This window comes from Notamacropus eugenii, chromosome 2 (assembly GCF_028372415.1).
Source record: "Notamacropus eugenii isolate mMacEug1 chromosome 2, mMacEug1.pri_v2, whole genome shotgun sequence".
NCBI lineage: Eukaryota > Metazoa > Chordata > Mammalia > Diprotodontia > Macropodidae > Notamacropus > Notamacropus eugenii.
Genome location: NC_092873.1, coordinates 61,567,895 through 61,588,312, shown reverse-complemented (window position 1 = coordinate 61,588,312; position 20,418 = coordinate 61,567,895). Strand labels below are relative to the sequence as shown.

Genomic DNA, 20,418 nt, shown 5'->3' with positions numbered 1-20,418 from the left:
CAAATGGAGACGTTGCACTGATTGATGAGCAAGGAAAGTATAACCTATTGGTTCCCAATGTTCCCAGAAACACCCTGGAAACACTCAAAAGACATCTGGTGATGGGTTTCTACTGACTAATGTACTGGGCCAGTTGGGGCATCTCCAACTTTGAGAATTTTTAATAGTTCCATGGTTCTAATTATTGTGCCTCCAAAGTGGGATGGGCTCTTTGAGACTATCCCTTAATAAAAGTTATTTTTCAGAAGAGGGAATTTTCTGATTTTCTTTCTTTCAGAATAAAAGGGAAGGGTAACAGGCATTGGGATGAGAAGGTATTTTAGTTTCCTGTTCCTATTCCATGTCTAGAGAGGCTAAGTGGGAAAGAGTCCACTATAGTGTAGTAGAGTTGACATTTATTCATAGGACCACAGGCTCATACGTGTAGAACTAGAAGAGACCTCAGAGACATTTAGTTCAACCCCCTCATTTTACAGATGGGGAAACTGAGGTCTGGCTAGCCTCAGTGAAGCTATGTCACCATAGTGACCTACTTAGACAAACGAATTCATCGGTTGGGGGGATGATATTGGAACTTGACTTACCCGGCGGCCTCTGCTTCCTTTAGGCCCTGGTCCTCCATCCACACCTCGATCACCAGGAGCACCCTGGAAAAAAAAGAGAATGAATAGATGAGCTCAGCTTTGTAATGAGGTCTATGCTGAGTCAGAGAGGCCAGATCTGTCCTGGATGATTGAATCCCCTTTTCTCACTGAATTCAGTCAACTAATGATGTTGGATTTGTATGTGCTTTATACTGAGCAACTAAATTAACTGATGAATAGAATCCTAGAGTAGGAAAGAACTTATGAGGTCACTGAGATACAGTCTCCCACTTCATGCAGAAACCTCAGACAGAAGTTAATGTAGTCCCTCACAAGTTGGCCAATTTCAGTTGGCCATAGCTCTAATTGTTAAAAAGACCTTTCTTCTGGGGTCAAACAGAAAACATCTTCCTCCTCTTCCACAGGATCTCTTTCTGGAAACTTGAAGACTTCTCTCATGGCCCCAAAGTGTTTTTTCAGGCTAAATATCCTCAGTTTCTTCAATCAATCATCTCATGCTATGGTGTGTAGGCCCCTTCAGTATCTTAGTTATCTTTACCTTCCTGGGGTCACCCATCCTCAGATGCATTCCAACTTGATGATCCAAAACTGAACACAAACTATAGATCATGGCAGCATAAAGCACAGAATAGTGGAATGCTCACCTCTTTCATTATGAACACTACCTCTCCATGCAACCAAAGGTCACATTGGCTTTTTACAGGGGCCATGTCACAATGCTGAGTCACAGTGAATTTGCGGTAAGCCCGAGCTCTTTCCCTCGAAAACTAACTAAAACTAACTAACTAAAAACTAACTGCTGCTTAGCCTTCTATCCCATCTTGTACTTGTGAAGTTGACTGCTTGAACCCAACTGTAAAACTTTACATTTATAATCTCTCACCTCCCTCGTTGTAAAGTTGTACAGACACAGACTTAGAGCAGTTGATTTGTAATATGATTTACATGGCACATGTGATGGTACTATACTTATATATTACTAGGAAATGATCTATTTACCTTTGGTCCTGGATATCCAGGGAATCCTCGTTCTCCCTAAAAAACAAAACAAAAACAAGAAAGGAATCTATCAAGATTCATTCCAGTTTAAATGTGTGTAATGAGTACATATTTATTTCTATATATTTCTATATTTCTACATATATAAATCTATACATGTAAAAATAAAAGAAGAATGTGGCTTTATATAGTTTATATATTTATATTGATCTCTTTATATAGTTCTATTTAAAGAATACTCTTTGTCAAATATTCATATCATTTTTTATTAATAAACATATTACAAGTATTTATTCACAACAAACATAAAAATAATAAAGTAACAAACTTAGGGTAAGATCACTAGGGTAACCTTGATAATAACTTCTGCATTCTATGGCATTTTACCATCTAAAACATTCATTCACATTCATTCTCTCATTCAACTGCATTCATTATGAATGGAATATGCAATGTGGGCTCAGCAGCCCACAGACTCACTCTTCTATAAAGAGCTTATTGCAGTGAGCATCTTGATGCCCCCTTAGCAATGGAATGGGTTGAGGCCACTTTGTAAAACTTTAATAAAACAGTGTGCCCATTGTTCATGAGGGAAGCACCTACTTTTTTGCCTTTTTGTCCTTCAAGGCCGATGCCATCTCGTCCATCATCTCCCTGGGAAAAGAAAAGACAGTGTGACCATCAGCTGAATATTCAATGGAGCAGTCCTGGTGCTTGAGAGAGTAGGGAAGGAGGAGAAAGAAACACTGCCCAAGTAGCCCCATCATGTTGGGGGCCTTAAAAGGGTCAGCTAAAGAGAGATGAGAAAAGGTGAGTTGAAGGGGATCCATTTGCCAAACTGTAGGCACCCACGCAACATCTGGCTTATGCCATTCATAGTGAATAAAGACGAATAGTGCAGGGACTGTCTTTTACCTTTCTTTGTATCTGCAGCACCTAAAAGAGTGCCTGTCACAAAGTAGGTACTTAAGAAATATCTGGCACATTGTAGGTACTTAATAAATGCTTATTGATTTGCATAATAAAGGTACAAGAGGGACTGGTTGTGAAACCATTCAAAAGGAGGATTGGAAAATCCTAGAATCTTTGAATAAGAAAATATCTTTGAGGTTATATATTCTAGTCATCTCTATAGCACCTTTGACAGGTGATAATCCTAACCTTGACTTAAATGCTTCCAGGGCCAGGAAACTCATTATTTTAAGCAACCTTTTCTATTACTGGAGAGCTCTAAATGTAAAAAAGTTCTCTCTTCTATCAGACTGAGTTGTGATCCTTTGAAAACATCACAATTGGCCATAGGATCACACTAGTGTGTTCGTCCTTCACTGCCGAAAAAGACCATGCCATCAGAGAAATGAAGACATGACTTGCACTTGACTGTTTTTCTTTTTTTTGAGTGGAGCACCGTGCAGGTCACCAACCTCACTTCTCCTCCAAAGCCATATGAATTCAGTGACCAGATATTCATCAGGATGACTGGAGATGACCCAAGATGAGGCAATTGGGGTTAAGTGACTTGCCCAAGGTCACAGAGCTAGAGAGTGTCAAGTGTCTGAGGTGAGATTTGAACTCAGGTCCTCCTGACTCCTGCACTGGTGCTCTATCCTGTGCACCACCTACCTCCCCCTTTAGGATCACACACTGTACACCAGAAGTCTTAGGCACAAAAAATTACTGGGTGCTTAGAGCTAGAAGAGGCTTTGAAGATCATCAAATGGAAGTAACTGAGCTGACATTTTATAGTCCACGTAGAACTGCAGGAAAGATCTGCGATTTCTTGCTGTGATTGGGCACCATCACATGCTCTGATCTCAGGGTCTGGACTTTTCTTAAAATCTATCCCTTCCACAGCTATCTCTATGTTAATATAAGTATAGCCAGAATGAACTCCAAATTTATAATTCTTATCCACACCACTATACTGCCCTCTGAGACTAGCCAATACCTTGAAGACTCTTGTGTTTGATATCTGGGACTGCTATTCTGACACTAAGTTTCAAGACTCAGTTAATTAACACTATCATTAAACAACCCCATTCAAACAGGCATTTTAGCCACAAGTTCTTAAACTTGATAATTTCAAATGGATATGAAGGAGATAGATGAAGCCTAGACTGGAATTCATGTCTATTCTTCCCTCAGGATACAGTGTCAGCTCAGAAAAAAGCCTCCTGAGGGTAAGACCCATCTTTGTCCTTACGAGTCATGGCTCCAGAGGGAAAGCACGCAAAGTTTTGGGAACCAAGTTGATTCTCAAACTTACCATCTCTCCCCTAGGTCCACGTGGCCCATTACCTCCTTTTGGACCAAGCTCACCAGGCTCACCCTAAGAAAAGAGATTATTTTAGAAAACATCATTCCTACTTCACATGGTACATAGAAGGCTCTGTTTGATCCTAAATAAGTGGAGGTGATTTGAATTGGAATGGATTAGATTTAGTTGGGTTAGAATGGCCTGAAGTGAATTAAATTGAACTGAACTGAACTGGATTTCTGTAGAAGCTTCAAATTACATCACTACAGATTACATTTCCAAAAGCAGTTAAGGAAAGCTATTTGTAGGCTTCATGACTCTCGTTTTTGTTATTTGTTTCTCTGATTCTGTGATTTAAGAAATCACAACACCTTGATAAGGACTTCTGGAAACCATCCAGGAAAGCTTGCAGTTATCCCTTCTCTAACCCTACCAGTGGTAGAACAAAGGAAGGATGAGACAGAAGGAATCTCTCCTAGGATCCATCTGTGGAAATGTTGGAGATGCAGAATTAACAATGGCGGCTCATAGGTCTATAAGTGGAATTTAAAGTTTACCCAGACTTCCACCTCAGTTTCCTCATCTGTAAAACTCAGAAAATTGGACTAAACAGCCTCCGAGTTCCTCCAAGTTCTAGCACTATAATCTTTTGAGTTGGATGGCATAAGAATTTGATCAAGGATCATCGTTCAGTTGTTCAGTCATGTTCAACTCTTTTTGATCCTCTGGACACCAATACTGTCCATGGTTTTTTTTTCAGCAAAGATACTGGAGTGGTTTGCCATTTTCTTCAGCAGAGGATTGAGGCAAACAGAGATTAAGTGACTTGACTAGTGTCACACAGTTAGTAAGTGTCTGAGGCCAGATTTGGACTCAGCTCTTCCTGACTCCAGGTCCAGTGCTCTATCCATGAGCCACTGAGCTGCCCCTATAGGATGATAGGTCATAGATCTGGATTTGACAGGGACTAACCAATCCATGCATTTTCCAGGCATGTAGAACAAGACCTAGAGAGTTACTAGAACCTTGGATTCCAAGATATAAGGAACCTTAGAGATCAGAAAAGGGACATTAGAGGCCATGTAGACCACCCCCTCATTTCACAGATAAATAAACTGAGGCCCAGAGAGATGAAGTCATTTACCCAGAGTCACATAGCTACAAAACCAGCTTATTTGTTTCTCCAAACAGGGTTCTCTAAGGCACCTTCTAACCCCATCTTACAGATGAGAAGAGTGAGACTCAGAGAAGGAAAAGTGAGACAGAACTTGATTTATCATTGTACTGGAAAATCAGGAGTGTGTCAACTAATCTATAGTTTAAGGGGAGATCAGGCAGTAGAAACGAGAGCTCACTGCCTTGTGCTTCCTTTAGAAATTAATTGCCATGACTCTCTGGCCTGGGTGGGTGTCTCTGAAAGGCCAAAGGGTGACCAGTAGTCTATTCTAAGCTACCTCAAATGGTTTAGGAGTCAGAAAGACTGACAGATGAGGGTCTTAGAAGTCTGAGCTTTCATCTAGGAGTCAGTCCCCCTCAAAGGGACTTTGGGTCTCTTCAGACATACCTTGGCTCCCAGGGGACCAGGTCGGCCACGATCTCCAGGAACTCCAGGAGTTCCACCACCTCCCTAGTGGAAAAAGAGTAAGGATTGGTCACTGCAGCATAATGCAAATGAAGCCAAGTTTAACTATACACATTCACAAAAATCCCCCAATTTATCCCACTTGTTCTCAGTCGTAATGCTACCTCCTTTACTAGGCTTTACGTCTTCCCCACCCAGTCTATTGCCCTGCCCACAGCAGGTGTTTGTGAGTGAACGATACCATCTCTTCCCCTTCCATATTCCCTCCTGCTTTCTTTGGGCCATTGGCACATAGCACATCCTGCCTTTATGTAGCTGATTTGGGCATGGCACCTGCTCCACTGGACTATGTGCTCCTTGAAGGCAGCGACTGATGATTACATACATACTGAGCATCTACTACATATAGCAAGCAGCGTCCAGGCACCCCCAAGAGAGACGCAGAGCTGAATCGAGGCCCTGCCCCATCTCGATGGGATGGGTTTAATCTAAAGATGTGAAATGCTTCATACAGACACTCCAGACTAGAAGCTGTCCATCTCTGTCTGGGGAAAATTCTCCCAAGTCAATAATTTTCAGTAGGTTTTTATAATTGGTGTTTTAGGACTGGATTGGGACTTCAGGGGCATCTAGCCCAACCCTTTGATTTTACATATCAGGGAAACTGAGGCCCATAGAGGTGAAGTGACTTGCCCAAGGCTATACAAGTAGTAAGGTTCAGAGGCTAGATTTGAACTCAGGTCTTCTGACTACAGTGATCTTTCCGTCACACTACATTGCCTCTTTCATGTCTGCTTTCACCCTCAGAATTCTATTCCATTCATATAATAACAAGTACTTATTCAGCATTTGTCAGTCATGGGGGACTCCCCCCCATAATGTGTATCAGATTACTGAAGCAAATTTTTGAGATGGGGCTTCAACATCATACCCCATAAATGGAAGGCTAGATGCTTATATGCTGCTTTTACATCCTCCTCCCCTCTCCCCATCCCCAGGGGAGAGGGAGCAAAACAGGAGAGAAGAGAAAGAGAAAAAGTAAAAAGAGAGAAGAGAGAGACAGTAAAGCAGATGAAAGAGGCAGGGGAGGGCAGGGAAGGAGGGGAGGAGAAGGAATATTTACCCTTGGTCCAGAAATGCCTTGTTCACCTATTAAGCCAGGGGGTCCCGTTGGGCCAGATGGACCCTGTGGACAGAGGAGAACAGGGTGAGCCTTCAGGAAAGATCCTGGGGAGGGGCTATATGCGCCTAGTCCTACTGATAGCCCAAAACGGTCAAAGCAATGATAACTCATGGTCTGGATGGACCTCAAGGTTTACGCAGTACTTCAGTCACAAGAATTCAGTGAAATTAGCAGGGCAAGCATTATTCCCCCAATTTTACAAATTGAGAAACTAAGGCTCAGAGAGGGGAGTCACTTCCCTAGGTCCTAAACAGGACGATGGTTTCATAGCTTTAGAGCTGGAGAGGGCCCCAAGGGCCGTCTAGTCCAACCCCTAATGTGACAGATGAGCAAACTGAGGCTCAGACAGGGAAGTGACTTGCCCAAGGTCACTCAGCTAGTTATGTGTCCAAGGCAAGGTTCCCACCCAGCTCTCTTCTGGGTTCGATTCCACATCTAGCGCTCCTGACACTAAGCCACACTGGGTATGGTCACTCACCTGAGACCAAGAAGGGGACAAAAATTTCAGCAAAAGTGACCAGTCTTAGCTGTTAACCCACTATAAGAATATTCAGCTATTCATTAAGAAAGTCAAATCAATAAATTACAGAGCAGCTTGTCCCCCAGGAAGGAAATTCGGAGCTCCTCAGCATTGACTCACCTGTGGCCCTCTTGCTCCTGGCTCTCCCGAAATTCCCACTTGACCTGGGTTGCCTTTGTTACCCTTGAAAACAAGAGACAATAGAGGTCAAATATGGGCAGTCTGACTAAACTGAAATTCAAGCCCTGTCATTTCCCATTTTTCTTCTCTGCCATCATGCCCAGGTCCCACTGACACCCCCAAGTCTGGGATGGGGACTCTTCAAACTTTCCGTGCATGGCAGAGTCTAGGCTGAGTGCTTCTCCCCTACAGAGCCTTATGCCTCCAAGAGGACTTTATAGAAGCCTTCCTAGAGTGGCTAGTCAAAAAAGGCATCCCCCTATGGCCAACCTGCTGCTGAGGGACTTCTCCAAACTATAAAGGTCATTCTTTGGGTTACAAACAGTCCATCCCTGGTCCAAATGTAAACATTTCCACCCTGGCTTAGCCTCCAAGAGGAGGCCCTTTGGGGAAATCTTGGTGGGGGTGGGTTGTAAATCAATGGCTAAAATACATCAACAAAGTACCAGATCATGGGGAGCATCATAGATTTAGAGCTGGAAGTAACCTTTAAACAATTCAGTTCTCATCTGGTTTCTTTGTCCATGGGTGTCCCCTCTACTTAGATTCAGAGTAGGACCAGCTACCACCTTGACTTTTAAACTTTGGCTTTTATATCACCTGCATTTCCAAATATGTCTTTCCCATGTTCTACCCTGAGGACCACGCATCATAACAAATCTCAGAAAGGTCTCATGACAAAGGTACCAACACTTGAACTCAGACCCAAGACTCTTTTCCCAACCTCTTAAGAAGTGGTAGGAGGGGGCGGGGCACATGGAGACAGTGAATACCCTTCATATTAATGGGTACTTATGGGAAAATGAGGGAATCAAAGAAAAAAAACTTACCTTCACTCCTGGGGGACCTCTACGCCCAGGGCCACCCTGTGTGAATAAGAAACCACCAGGGAATTAGCAGAGAAAAGAACGTCTTCCAAGTCCTTCATCATTTATCCATTCATGAGATAATAGAGGCAAACCACTTTTTAAACCTTAAATAAATATTAGCAAATCACATCACCTCTCTCTGCCTTAATTGGCCTCTCTGTAAAATGAGGATAATCAAAGCACCTCTTACAGGCTTGTTGCAAGGATCAAATGAGATAACACATATAAAACTTAAAGTGCTTTATAAGTGCTAGATATTACTATTATTAACTGTTATTCAAAAAATCTTTCTCATGTGTCTGGGAAAGCCCTGGGCCAGGCACTGCAGCCTGACTGAGGACTCTCTGCTTCTCTGCCACGTGACCCCTTCTGGAGCAGAGCCCCTCGTCTACTTCGAATTGCTGCCAATTAAAGTCTTTAGGAGGCTCTCGAGCCTGCCAAGTTAAACAATTCTGTGGTCTCCACTCCGTCTTCTCCCCCTCATTTCCAAAGCAAAGCCTAGGAACTATGAGCACTCCCCTCCTCCCTCCCTCTCCACCACCCCAGTTCTTTCACAGTGGGTAGCAAGCATGATGTAAGCCCGATTTCAAACAGGGGTCCCCACTGTCCTAAACCTCTGAGCCAAAGGTAACACCTGCACAGCGAAGGGAAAGAGGAAAAGGAGGCTTTGAGAACTGAAAGCAAACCTAACAGAGACTCATTCATTGTGCTTTGGCCAAACTTTAGTCTGGTGCCATGCAGAAGACCCCTGGTCCCAAGGAATGGAAGCTCTTTTTACGGGGGACCCACCATGATGGGTAGCACTAAGCCTCCTCCCTGCCATTGTGACCAGGTTCTACAGACACACCAAGAGTGAGAAAGCAAAAGACAGGATTCTCCAAGCCTTTCATGCTCTGTCATTTCTGGGTAGAGTGTTTCTCCCCTACAGGAAAAGGAGCAACACAACTGTCCAAAGAAGGGTCATGCAGACCCTCTGCCCCTTCTCATAAAGCATGAGCAGCTGGAGTCATAAGAGTCCACATTTAGTTAGCACTTTGAGATTCACCAAAAGCTTCATGTCCTTGATCTCATGTGATCATTGCAACAACTCAGTAAGGGCACTGCTATTATTATCCCCTTTCTGCAGATGAGGAAACTGAGTCTGAGAGAAGTGAAGTGATTTGACTAGAGTCACACAGTCAGCAAGAGTCTGAGGTGGGGTTTGAATCCAGGTCTTCCTGATGCTAAGCCCAGTCCTCCATCTGCCCATTCTGCCACAATGTGCTCCATTTATTCGACCAGATTACATCCAGTCTTTGGGCATCTTCATTCTCCCCTTTAGATTTTCAGGTAATATGGCAGTAGCTGCTCAGTGATGGGGCACACATAGCAAGGTGGGGAGTCTTTTAATAGACCTACTCTGCCCAGGGTCCCATTTCACCAGTCTGCTGCCTCAGATGTGCATGACCCCTCAGGGGCACTGTGAGTGGCTATGCATCAGAGCTAAAACCAGCAATTTTTGGGTCAAAATCTGTCCTCAAATAGAGCATTGGAGGAACAAGTCTGAGACAAAGTGAGGCTGCTTCTGGGAGGAGTAGGACAAAATCAAGCTCAGAGGTAACCTAACTGGTTCTAATTAATTCCTACGTGACCATCAGGAAAAGTGCTAATAAACTATAAACATAACAGATTTCTAAATTGCCCAATCTCTTGGAATCATTTTGCCCTCTTCAGTTCCTCTGCTCTAATACAAAGCTCCAGTGATTCAACCCTAGTTATGGTTTTCACAAACTGTGAAAGTTGGAAGGGACCTCATTCTACGCATACACTAAGGAAGCTTCACTGTAGTGTTCTTACAAATAGTCCTGCAGCCTCTGCTTGAAGATTTCTAGGAAAATCCCACCCTTTCATGGGACATCTCTAATTGGCAGGAAGTTTTTTTTCTGATGTGAAGCCCCAACATGGCACTGAGCTACAGAGCCAATAATTTTCTCTCGCCACTGTCCTAGCCTAATCATTTGTTTGAGTCCCTCAAAGGTAGAAGGGATCTTTTCTCCAAGCCGCTGAGTCATGATTTCGAAAGACTCAGAAAGGAAAGAAGGAGAAAGAAGGACCTTCTCCTTTTTACAGTCAGCGCCAGGACAAGTATGGTTATCTCCTTCCCCATTATAGTCATTAAGTCTCTTGTCCTAGCTTCCTTATACATGGCATTTCCAAAACACTCATTGACCTCCAATGAATTAGGGGCAGTGATATTTTTAAGCTATTTCCATGGGAGTTATGTTTGGCCTCATTCATGTACTGGGTTTTTCAACAAGTCAATGCCAGTTGCACAGTGTAGCCACCTCCAAGAACCTCTTGCCTTTGACCATCGCTCCAGACGACTATTTAAAATTAATGAGCCTCTGCTGAGGGCTTTTACAATACTGTTTTTCACCATTATTTGCTTATTTATGAGTTCAGAGACAAAAAACAAATTGAGTAACGTTGGATGTGTTGTTTCATGTAGGCAGAATGAGGCTCTCCCATAAATTTCCTCATCTCCAGTAATTCACACTGCACAGCCTCACTTGAGATATTATGAGATGCTGGAGATTAGGGTCTGGCCACTCTCCTTGCCACTTTCCTTGTCACTCTGTTTTGGGACCAGTTTTCATGTGAATTGGGAGCAATCTTAGAGACTACAGTGCTTTTTGCATCTCTCCTCCAGGCAATGACCTTCTATAAGTAGGCTCTGTCTTACTTCCTTATTTTCTAGCCTGTAAGAAGACCAAGCATCACATGATTCACCAATGCTACTCTCCCATGTGTGCTCCCAATCATTGTCCCCATTCTTGGGAGTTTCCTAGATTCTGTGAGTCTTTTAACGACCTCCAGCATCTGGTCTTACAATTTAAGAGCTGCCTTAGGTGCTGAGAATTTAAAAAATTTACCCAGGATCACATACAGCAAGTATATGTCAGAGACAGGAATTGAATATTGAGGTCTTCCTAACTCTAAGACTGACTACACCACACTGCCTCTCATATTTAGTAGGTAGCAAAGAGTTCATGGGACAAGCATCCCAAACGAACTTGAGAGCAGCAAAACGATAAGAAGGAAAGTTTCTATGGTGAAACAGAGTTCCAGGAATTCACTTCCTGCCAAGAGCAGAGAGGTGTTCAGTGGCTTTGCACCAGATGTCCATCAATGGGCACATCCATGTCCACATTTGGGCAAAGAAATGAGATATACTCACATCCTTCCCAATTACTCCAGGACCACCTGGGCTCCCATCAAATCCAGGCATTCCCTAGAGCAAAGAAGAGACAGACATGAGACTCTCATGGGCAGGCAGAAGAAAAGTAAGTTTCTTAGATAACTACATGAAATGGGTCTGCGAATAGATATACTATATATATAAATTCCCACACACCCCACTTCACATGTGTGTTGACACAAACGGATTTCACCAATATCTATTTGTTAAGATGAAAATCTCATCACTCAGAATAAACAAGGATTTTCTTTGACTCACATGTCACTGTGGAAGTGGCTGAGACCCAAGACAGACCCTCTACCGGGCTGGTCTTTATCAGGTTTAAGGAAAGCATCACTTCCTCTTTCCGCTCTAGCTGCCTAGTTCAGTTGCTTGGTTTTTCTTCCTATTAATAGTGAATAATCAAATAACACTTTACCATCGGGCCGATTTCACCCTTTTCTCCTTTGGGTCCTCGCTGTTGACTGTCCAGTCCTATTTCACCCTGAAATCAACAAAAACAACATGAAAATGTGAGATTGACAATACTCAAATTAACCCAGCTAACTAATGGTTGGACCACATGCCCAATGTCGGATTGGTGAATGAATGAACAGGGGTGAAAACTTTAAAGGGTGGACAGATGTGACTCCTTGGAGGGAGAACGTAATTTTCAGATCATCCCAATCTCACAACAGTTGGCCCAAATCATGGCATCAGACTTATTCTGGGCTCACCCAGCAGCCCTGTGGCACCAGACTGCCCAGAGTCATTCACAGACTAGCGACAGCAAGGTTTTTCTCCTGAGGAGGAAAATGCTACAGAAGGGGCATAGGCTCTGTCCTTGCAGTATTGCATCCCTCTCCAGGATCAGCACAACGGGAGGCAATAAGTCAGTCTAAAATAGAAATAATCTGGCTCAGAAATGGCAATTTCTTTGTTGAGTTAAAATGCCACATGAGAAAAGAGACCAGTGGAGAGCAAGAATAGCATTCCCAAGAAGCACTTGTCTACAGTGCCAAGGCTCTACAAGCCAGCAAGGAATAAGACAGACTTCTCTATGGTGAGAGCTGCAAAGGTAAGCTTCTGGAAGGGGACAGCAGGGATCGTTTTAGTCACACATCTGATGTTTCAATTGGAGCATGGCTCCATGTCCTTCCTAGTCTTTCTTGTAACCCATGGCCCTAAATTTGACACTGAGGAAATAATCATATGAGAAAATATCTACAAAGTTATTAGCTCAGTACCTGGAACACAATAGGTGCTTTATAAATTTTATTCCCTTCTCCCCTTCCCCATGAACAATTTAACATGGAATTCTCTTTACCGGATCTCCGCGAATTCCCATGTCTCCTCTCTCTCCTTTCTCTCCTTTCACACCTCTGTCTCCCTAAGATAAAAACATAAAAAGACAATAAAGCTCACAAATGTTTCCAAAACCATTTCCCACCCTTAACATGAAGAGATTCAGCTCAGAAATGGCAACGATATTCAGCTATTCAGAGAAACAATCCCAGTTATGCAAACAGAATCTCAGATTCCTAGAATTGAATGGGACCAATGATGCCATCTATCCCAACATGGACCTGACCAAAAACTGCTTCCCCATCAAGTAGTCATTCAACCTTTTCTGGAAAGACTTCCAGCAAAGGAGAATCCCCCTTGCCCCCTAGGTTAGCCCATTCCACATTTGGACAGCTCCAATCATCAGGAAGGTTTTTTTACATCAAGCCTAAATATGCCTTTTTGTAGCTTCCACCCAAGGTGCCTGGCTGTGCTCCCTGGGCCACAACTAGCCACCTTTGTTGTTAGAGAATTCAACACAACCTGGCTGTGCTCTTGGGGACCAAGGGGCCCAAAGTTAATCCCTTCTCCACATGACAATCCTTCAGCTCTCCTGTCCAACCAGAGAATAGCTCTGGCTCTTCTGCTGGCCATACATCCCTTTAATTTAAGGTCAAATAAAAATTCCATGCAAGAAACACTACTGTATTTATCCATTTAACAACAGTAAAGAAAATATGACCTACCCGTCTGCCAGCACTGCCCCTCTCTCCAGAAGAACCTGGCAATCCGTTGTCTCCCTGAAAAATGAGTTTTGGAAAATGTCATAAGAGGACTCACTTCTGCAGCCTTCATCAAAGAAGTGTCACCAAGGATTTGGGAAATCAGAGAGGTTTTTTTATTATTTTAAAATACAAATAGTTTTAAAATATCTTACTTCTTCTCCATTTAGTCCATCCAGACCTATCTCTCCCAATTCACCCTAGGAAAGAAAACACAAAGGAGAATTGATATACCGATAGGTAAATAAACCCATTCATTTAAAAAATTGGAAAATAACAATATTTTTAAAAATATTTAAATACCTTTTCTCCTGGGAATCCACGGGAACCCTAAAAATAAAGCAAATACAATTAGTGATCCTCCAACACAGGCCATTTTCCATATATTCAGAATGATGTGTGACCCATGGGAGGTGATGGAAACTAACCAAAGGATACCTTGAGTGGGTTAGTGGAAAGACCACCAACCAGCCTTGGACTCTGACCACATGGGTTCAGGTACTAACTCTGGTGCTTACTGGCTGCCTAACTGGCAAATCATGGTCTCCATTTTTCCATTCATGAAATGAGAATTATTGAACATATAAAGTGTTCTGTAAAACTAAAAGTGCTATCTATGTGCTAGCAGTGATAATGGTGGTGGTGTGGTGGTGGTAAATGTGAGTAATGAAAAATAAAAAACCAGATACTGACTTCAAGGTTACAGCATTTTAAAACTACAAGGTCTTCCTTTTGGGTCACTCCTCTACCAGATTTAAAATATAACTACTCCAAAGAGGGACTAGCTCATTTAAGTAGTTCACAGAAAACTTCTCAAATCTGCCTTCTTCCTTACAGAAATGAATTTTTCCTCACCCTAAATCCCAATAAACAAATATATTCTCCCTCCCACATATGCACATAAAGTCATTTTCTAGGCTGTAATTTTTCATACATCACTCAAACTTGACCCATTCATCTACAACATACCTTTGTTCCCCTCTGACCTGGACATCCTTGAAAACCTTGAGTACCATTGACACCAGGAGGTCCACGTTCACCCTTTGGAAAGAAAAGAAATATGTGTTGATTAGACTGTCTTCCTCATTTATTTATGACTGCTTATGGGGTTGGATTAGAGTCTTTTGCATTCATTTTTGGTTCAAATTAAAGTCTGACCTACGTTCTATGATTTGTTAGCCCAAATGCTTGCACAGGAGCTGAAGGCTCTTTTCTTTTTCAGTAGAGACCTAAACATGAACGACAGGTTCTCAGCTCTGGGAGGAGATGTGAACCCAAAAGAAACATTTAGTGACAATTCAAGACTTAAGCTGCTCCATGGGAACATATGGCTCAGGGCTCACAGGTAATATCAAATGAGATACGCATTCAAAATGCTTCACAACTGACCTTAAAACAGTATATAAGGCTATTATTAACATAATAATAACAGCTATTATTATTATCATGTCACCAAGCAATGATTTGTCCGATGATACTCTTCACAGTCAATACAACATAGCTCAATTCAACAAATGATTATTAAGCACCTAGTATATGAAGTCACCAATTGGCTGCTTTTAAATCATTTAAACACTACGTGCCAAGCACTGTGCGAAGATGTGCATGTGCTATGAGCAATGCACTGGGTCAGTTATTGGGAACCCAGGGATGAAAAGTCACAGTCTCTGCCCTCCAGGAACTGATAATCTACTCTCAGTTAGAAAGTCTATTTCACTGGGTCAAGAATTTCACAAAGGTCCTGTGCCTATTTACTGGTCAAGAGTGTCTTATCTTGGAAATGTCATACAAAGTGAATATGAATGAAGAGCATCAGAATGCCATGTTTTATATAATCTGCTGTGGTCTGAACAACAACGTCAAGATGAGAGTTGGGGAAACTCCTAGGGATTACAAGAAAAGCACACATTTTTAGAAAGGAAAAATGGTCTAGGCACATACACACACACATATACATACACATACACACATATACATACATATATACATATGTATATGTATATATATATATATATATATATATATATATATATATATATATATATATATATATATATATATAAAATTTCTTGGTCCTAGACCATAATATGCTAGGGAGGGGACAAGATGGAAAGAAGGATTGTTAGACAAAAACCATGTTACTTACTGGTCCACCTTCATCCCCGGGATAACCTCGATAACCATCTTCTCCGGGCATACCCTAAAAAACAAAGCAATTTCTTCACTCGCAGAATCCTATTCCATCAAAGCTTTCACTCTTGATTCCAATTCCCCAGTGATGCTCCTGAATTTCAGGGAATATCATTAATTCTATGGTAATAATTCATATTTCCTTCCAAGATGTGGATCCATTTTTCGAGGCATTGATGGATCAGACTTGTTCTTTCTGGTATTGATGTTACTAATACTTTCACCAAATTCCCCATGCCAAATTCCCCATCCCCTGATGTTCAGGAGCTACTCTCAGGGAGGGGAAAAATAAGCCAGAGTCCATTAATAGTACAAGTAAATGAATGGGATATAAGACATCAGTCAATGGGAACATGTTTGTATTTAGATAAGGGAGGCTAGTAAGCAAAGAATGTTTTCTATTGCTGTTAGGGAAAAGAATCAGTATATTCAAGAAAAGGCAGCTTGGAGAGATTTGTGGTCCCATCCAGTCTCCACCCATGACCTTTAGTCAACTGAACTTTGGCTTTATTTCAGTGTCATCTGTTGGGAGATGGGAACACATTTTCCTCACTCCTCCTTAACCCCATGGTAAATGATAAGAAAAATTTCTGCTCAAATATGCTGATGCAATTTTCCTGGAATTTGATTTCAGTTTTATGAAACGAACCAAAGCCTAAACATTACCTTTGGCCCGACACTGCCCAGAGGTCCTCGGTCTCCTCTTTGCCCGGAACATTTGCAGGGAACACCACAGCATGCCCTCTCAGCAATGCTGTCCTGGGGAAATGAAAGAGAATGGTGAAAGAGAGCCCACACCAAAAAAAGAGAATATGAATGATCCGCCAAACCACCCTGTATGCTTGCCTCCAAAGGGGAAAGGAACTCTCAGGTGAAGTTTGAGAAATACTAATTGCATACGCCTGGGCCAGATGGAGAGACACCTGTAGAATAGTGGCCACTTAAGCCAGTTTGAATGACTCGAGTTCATTTTGTCCAGGGACAGATGGGATTCTCAGGAGTAACTCTTCCTACTGATACATCACCATAATCGGCTTCAACACTATACAATCACGTGAACTCATAGGTCATTTCTCAAGCCGACATTGAGTTATAAGACTACAGGGAAGGAAGGAAGGAAGGAAGGAAGGAAGGAAGGAAGGAAGGAAGGAAGGAAGGAAGGAAGGAAGGAAGGGAGGGAGGGAGAAAGGGAGGGAGGAATGGAGACAAGGAGGGATTGACTATTTGAAAACTAAAATTTTAAATGTTTTAGTCAGTATACTTAAAGTAATATAGATGTGTTGGTCTGATGAGATCCCTTATAGAATCAACTTCAAAATATGACGTCTTCCTAATATTCAGAAATGTCAAACACTGTGAGACCATGGAGAGTGCCAGATTTAGGATTTAAGAACTTCTGTTCAAATCCTACTTTTCCCACTTATCGGCTTTTAAATTTTGTTTTCTATGGACTATATTGCTCAGGTGTTTGTAATCATGCTCACCATCTCATAATCATCATTCTGACATGAGCTGATAGAAAGATAGAACTCTCCTTCGGCCAATCACTGAAGTGACATTATTAAGGTTTTCTTCTTTCCCTGATATTTATACCAAGGAACCACTAATGGCCAATAGTGTTTCCAGGCATGGAATTCCTGCTCTCCTTGGTTTTTCCATGTCACATGATTTGGAACCCCTCTAACTGCCTTTGCCAGCTGCCTCGTGGTGGTAACGAGGTGAGCCTGTTTCTTCAGAGTCTCTGGCAGCAGAGTGCAGCAGCCTTGGCCAGTCTGGGCCCATGGAGGGGTTGTCCATCATTCAAGGACAAATCTACTAAACACTGTGATTCTCATCATCAAGTTGGCCACTCTAAGATGTTCACTCCCCACCACACTGCCCCTCTCCCCATCAACTCTCAAAAAGATCTACTTCTTCATCAGGAACTGCAGCCAGCATCAGTGGAGAGAGGTCTCATACCACTGACATCCCACGTCACTGAAGTGATGGTTATTTGGAAATCATGGTTATTCTGTGGCCAAAGAAACCAGGTCAAGATTGGAAACCCAGAAGGGATCCTTAGGGACCCCCTTAGCAGCAGATGGGAAGAGGGGAACACACATACACAACCCTCTGGCAATATAAACCCCACCCTCCAAAAAGTAATAATAAAATCATTTCTCAGCCTCTGAAAAGGGGCCACTTCATTCTCCGGTCAGTTTTAGAGCTGAGTACTGACACCTATCTTCCTTTTTTCTACCTGGGCTCTTCCTGCTCAACAATTCAATTCAACAAGTATTGATTAATTTCTTACTCTGTGCCAGGCACTGTAGTAGGTGCTTTGAGTGCAAAGGCAAAAAGGAAAAAATTCTTGCCCTCAGGAATCTTCCATTCTAAAATATCCCAAATCTGTCATTTATTATGTATGTGGCCACAGGCAAGTCAGTCTATCAGACTCTCAGTTTCTTCATCCTCTAAATGGGCATGATAGTAGCACCCATCTCACAGCGTTGTTGCCACATGTGTGTGTTCGTCCTTCATTGCCAAAGAAGACCATGCCATCAGAGAAATAATGACATGACTTGCACTTGACTTTGTTCTGAGTGAGGGTGGGCTGTGCAGGTCACCAGCCTCACTTCTCCTCCAGAGCCATCTGAATCCAGTGACCAGATGTTTATCAGGATGGCTGAAGATGACCCAAGATGAGACAATTGGGGCTAAGTGACTTGCTCAAGGTCACACAGCTAGTGAGTGTCAAGTGTCTGAGGTGAGATTTGAACTCAGGTCCTCCTGATTCCTGCACTGGTGCTCTACCCACTGCACCATCTACCTGCCCTATTGCCACATGAACTGTCTGGAAAATGCTTTGTAAGTCCCCAGAATGCAACATAAATTATTTATAATGATGATGATTAATATAGTTATCTTAATTATTATATTAATTGATATAATGATAACTATTATTCATTTGCCCTTACTGTAAGTTCACTATCCTCAATCCCCACTAGTCTTTCTATCATGTTTGGCTTGACCAAGAACATTTTGTAACCAACTGGGAAGGCTTACCCAACCCTTAGATACGTCAGCACCTTTAGCTGCTACTCTGGGCTAGAAGCCATAACCTCACTCTCCTTGAAGGAAGTTTAGATGTCATGCCGCCCTCAGCCTCCAGAGGGTTTGGCCAAACATCCAACAATTTCTCGGTCTCCTCCAGAAAGCTAGAATCAGTCTGATTTCCCATTTTCTTTCAGTATTTGTGTTCACTACAGGACCTTCCAATGCAGTTCACCAGTCGAGAGCTGGAAGGACCCTCAGAAGCCATCTAGGTTTTCATTTTACAGGTGAGAGACCTTAGGCACAGAAGAGGGCAAGAGATTTGCCCAAAGTAAGTAGTAGAGCTGAGATGTGAACCCAGAACCTCAGATTCCAAGCCCAGCATTCTTTCTTTTATCCCACCTATTTCCTCTTATTTAAGATAGATCTCTAGGTGACATGATTGACTAATAAAATATGGGTTACTTGGCATGAGGTTGGCTCCTCAATCAATGACTCTCCATTTTCTCCTCTGAACCCTCATCTCTACCATCTTACTGTAAAAAAAATACTTTCATCGTTTTCTAGAATATTTCCTCCAGGGGTTCTAGCTATTGCTTCTGGATAACCAGCCAAGAAAAGAATCTTGTTTTCCCAGAATCTTAGTATTGGTTAAATGAGATTATGTGTGTAAATTGCTTTGCTAATCTTAAATTGCCATTTTTTCATCCATCACTAATGAACAGAAGAGGGGGTCCATCATCAAAGGGGACAGAGGGCTACTAGCTCAACATATGCAGCTCCAGAGACCCCTCTCCCCATGTTCTGGCTCTCGTTTCATCCAAGGGAACCATTTTGGGATCCACCAGTAGTTCCAATACCAAAACAAGGCCCAAGCAGAGAACCCACCACTGAGCTGCCTGTGTTAATGCCTCCATATCTGTGAGCGTGGATCACTGAGACTTACAAACCAAACACTATATCCCCCAAATTCATCCACTGAGTAAAGCTGCTCCAAACTTACAAGCTGTTCTGCCAGCTCATAGTCCAAGTCCATCAAGTTCACTGTCAAAGGCCGATTGTAGGTGAAGCCACGCCCAAATTCCAGCTGCATCACGTTATCATAGTTGGCAACCCGTTCAAGGCCAACAAAGATCAGGGCCTTCACACCTGTGGGAAGAAAATGGGTAACAGAGCTAATGTTTAAGATGAGGCTTTGGCATCTTTATCCAAGCCACAAATGATAGAATGTGTTCATAGGATCATAGTCCTAAAGCTTAAAGGGACTTCAGATCTAGACCACTCTCCCTCCCATTTTGCAGATGAGAAAACTGAGGCCCAGGAGGTTAAGTGACTGGCACAAGATCATACAGGTAATAAGTGGCAGAGGTGACATTGGAACCCATGTCTTCAGACTCACAAGCCAGGGCCCTTCCCACCACCTCCCTGTGTCACATCGTCGGCATGACAAGTACTCCTAAGAGGTTTCAGGGTGTCACTGCAATGTTTAGTGAAAGAGTTTGCTGTGACTCAGGCATAAGAAGCCATACTGAGACAAGGTCTGAATGAAGACAGGAACCTGGATGCTGGACCCCTTCCCTCCTGACATTCTAACCGAAATCACAAAACCTCGAAGATGGAAGGGACCCCCACGGAAATGACCAACAACCAGGGGATCCCCTAATTTTACAGAGGAGGAAAATAAAACTGAGCTCTGGAACCCTTCCAGGTTTCTCCC

At 42.6% G+C, this 20,418-nt stretch overlaps 1 protein-coding gene across 11 annotated transcripts in view; it reads right to left on the bottom strand.

Annotated features, from left to right (window-relative positions):
- Positions 1 to 20,418, bottom strand: part of COL6A3 (collagen type VI alpha 3 chain) — a 94,968-nt gene that overhangs the window by 26,167 nt on the left and 48,383 nt on the right. For all 11 annotated transcript variants that reach the window (XM_072640659.1, XM_072640664.1, XM_072640656.1 and 8 more), the window contains 18 exons: positions 19,705 to 19,850; positions 16,335 to 16,427; positions 15,625 to 15,678; positions 14,448 to 14,519; positions 13,782 to 13,808; positions 13,634 to 13,678; positions 13,443 to 13,496; positions 12,740 to 12,802; positions 11,852 to 11,917; positions 11,413 to 11,466; positions 8,157 to 8,192; positions 7,267 to 7,329; positions 6,567 to 6,629; positions 5,426 to 5,488; positions 3,871 to 3,933; positions 2,208 to 2,258; positions 1,605 to 1,640; positions 585 to 647 (listed from right to left, as the gene is read on the bottom strand). In XM_072640659.1, coding sequence (XP_072496760.1) covers positions 585 to 647; positions 1,605 to 1,640; positions 2,208 to 2,258; positions 3,871 to 3,933; positions 5,426 to 5,488; positions 6,567 to 6,629; positions 7,267 to 7,329; positions 8,157 to 8,192; positions 11,413 to 11,466; positions 11,852 to 11,917; positions 12,740 to 12,802; positions 13,443 to 13,496; positions 13,634 to 13,678; positions 13,782 to 13,808; positions 14,448 to 14,519; positions 15,625 to 15,678; positions 16,335 to 16,427; positions 19,705 to 19,850 — 1,112 coding nt within the window. The remainder of the gene's footprint in view (positions 1 to 584; positions 648 to 1,604; positions 1,641 to 2,207; positions 2,259 to 3,870; positions 3,934 to 5,425; positions 5,489 to 6,566; positions 6,630 to 7,266; positions 7,330 to 8,156; positions 8,193 to 11,412; positions 11,467 to 11,851; positions 11,918 to 12,739; positions 12,803 to 13,442; positions 13,497 to 13,633; positions 13,679 to 13,781; positions 13,809 to 14,447; positions 14,520 to 15,624; positions 15,679 to 16,334; positions 16,428 to 19,704; positions 19,851 to 20,418) is intronic.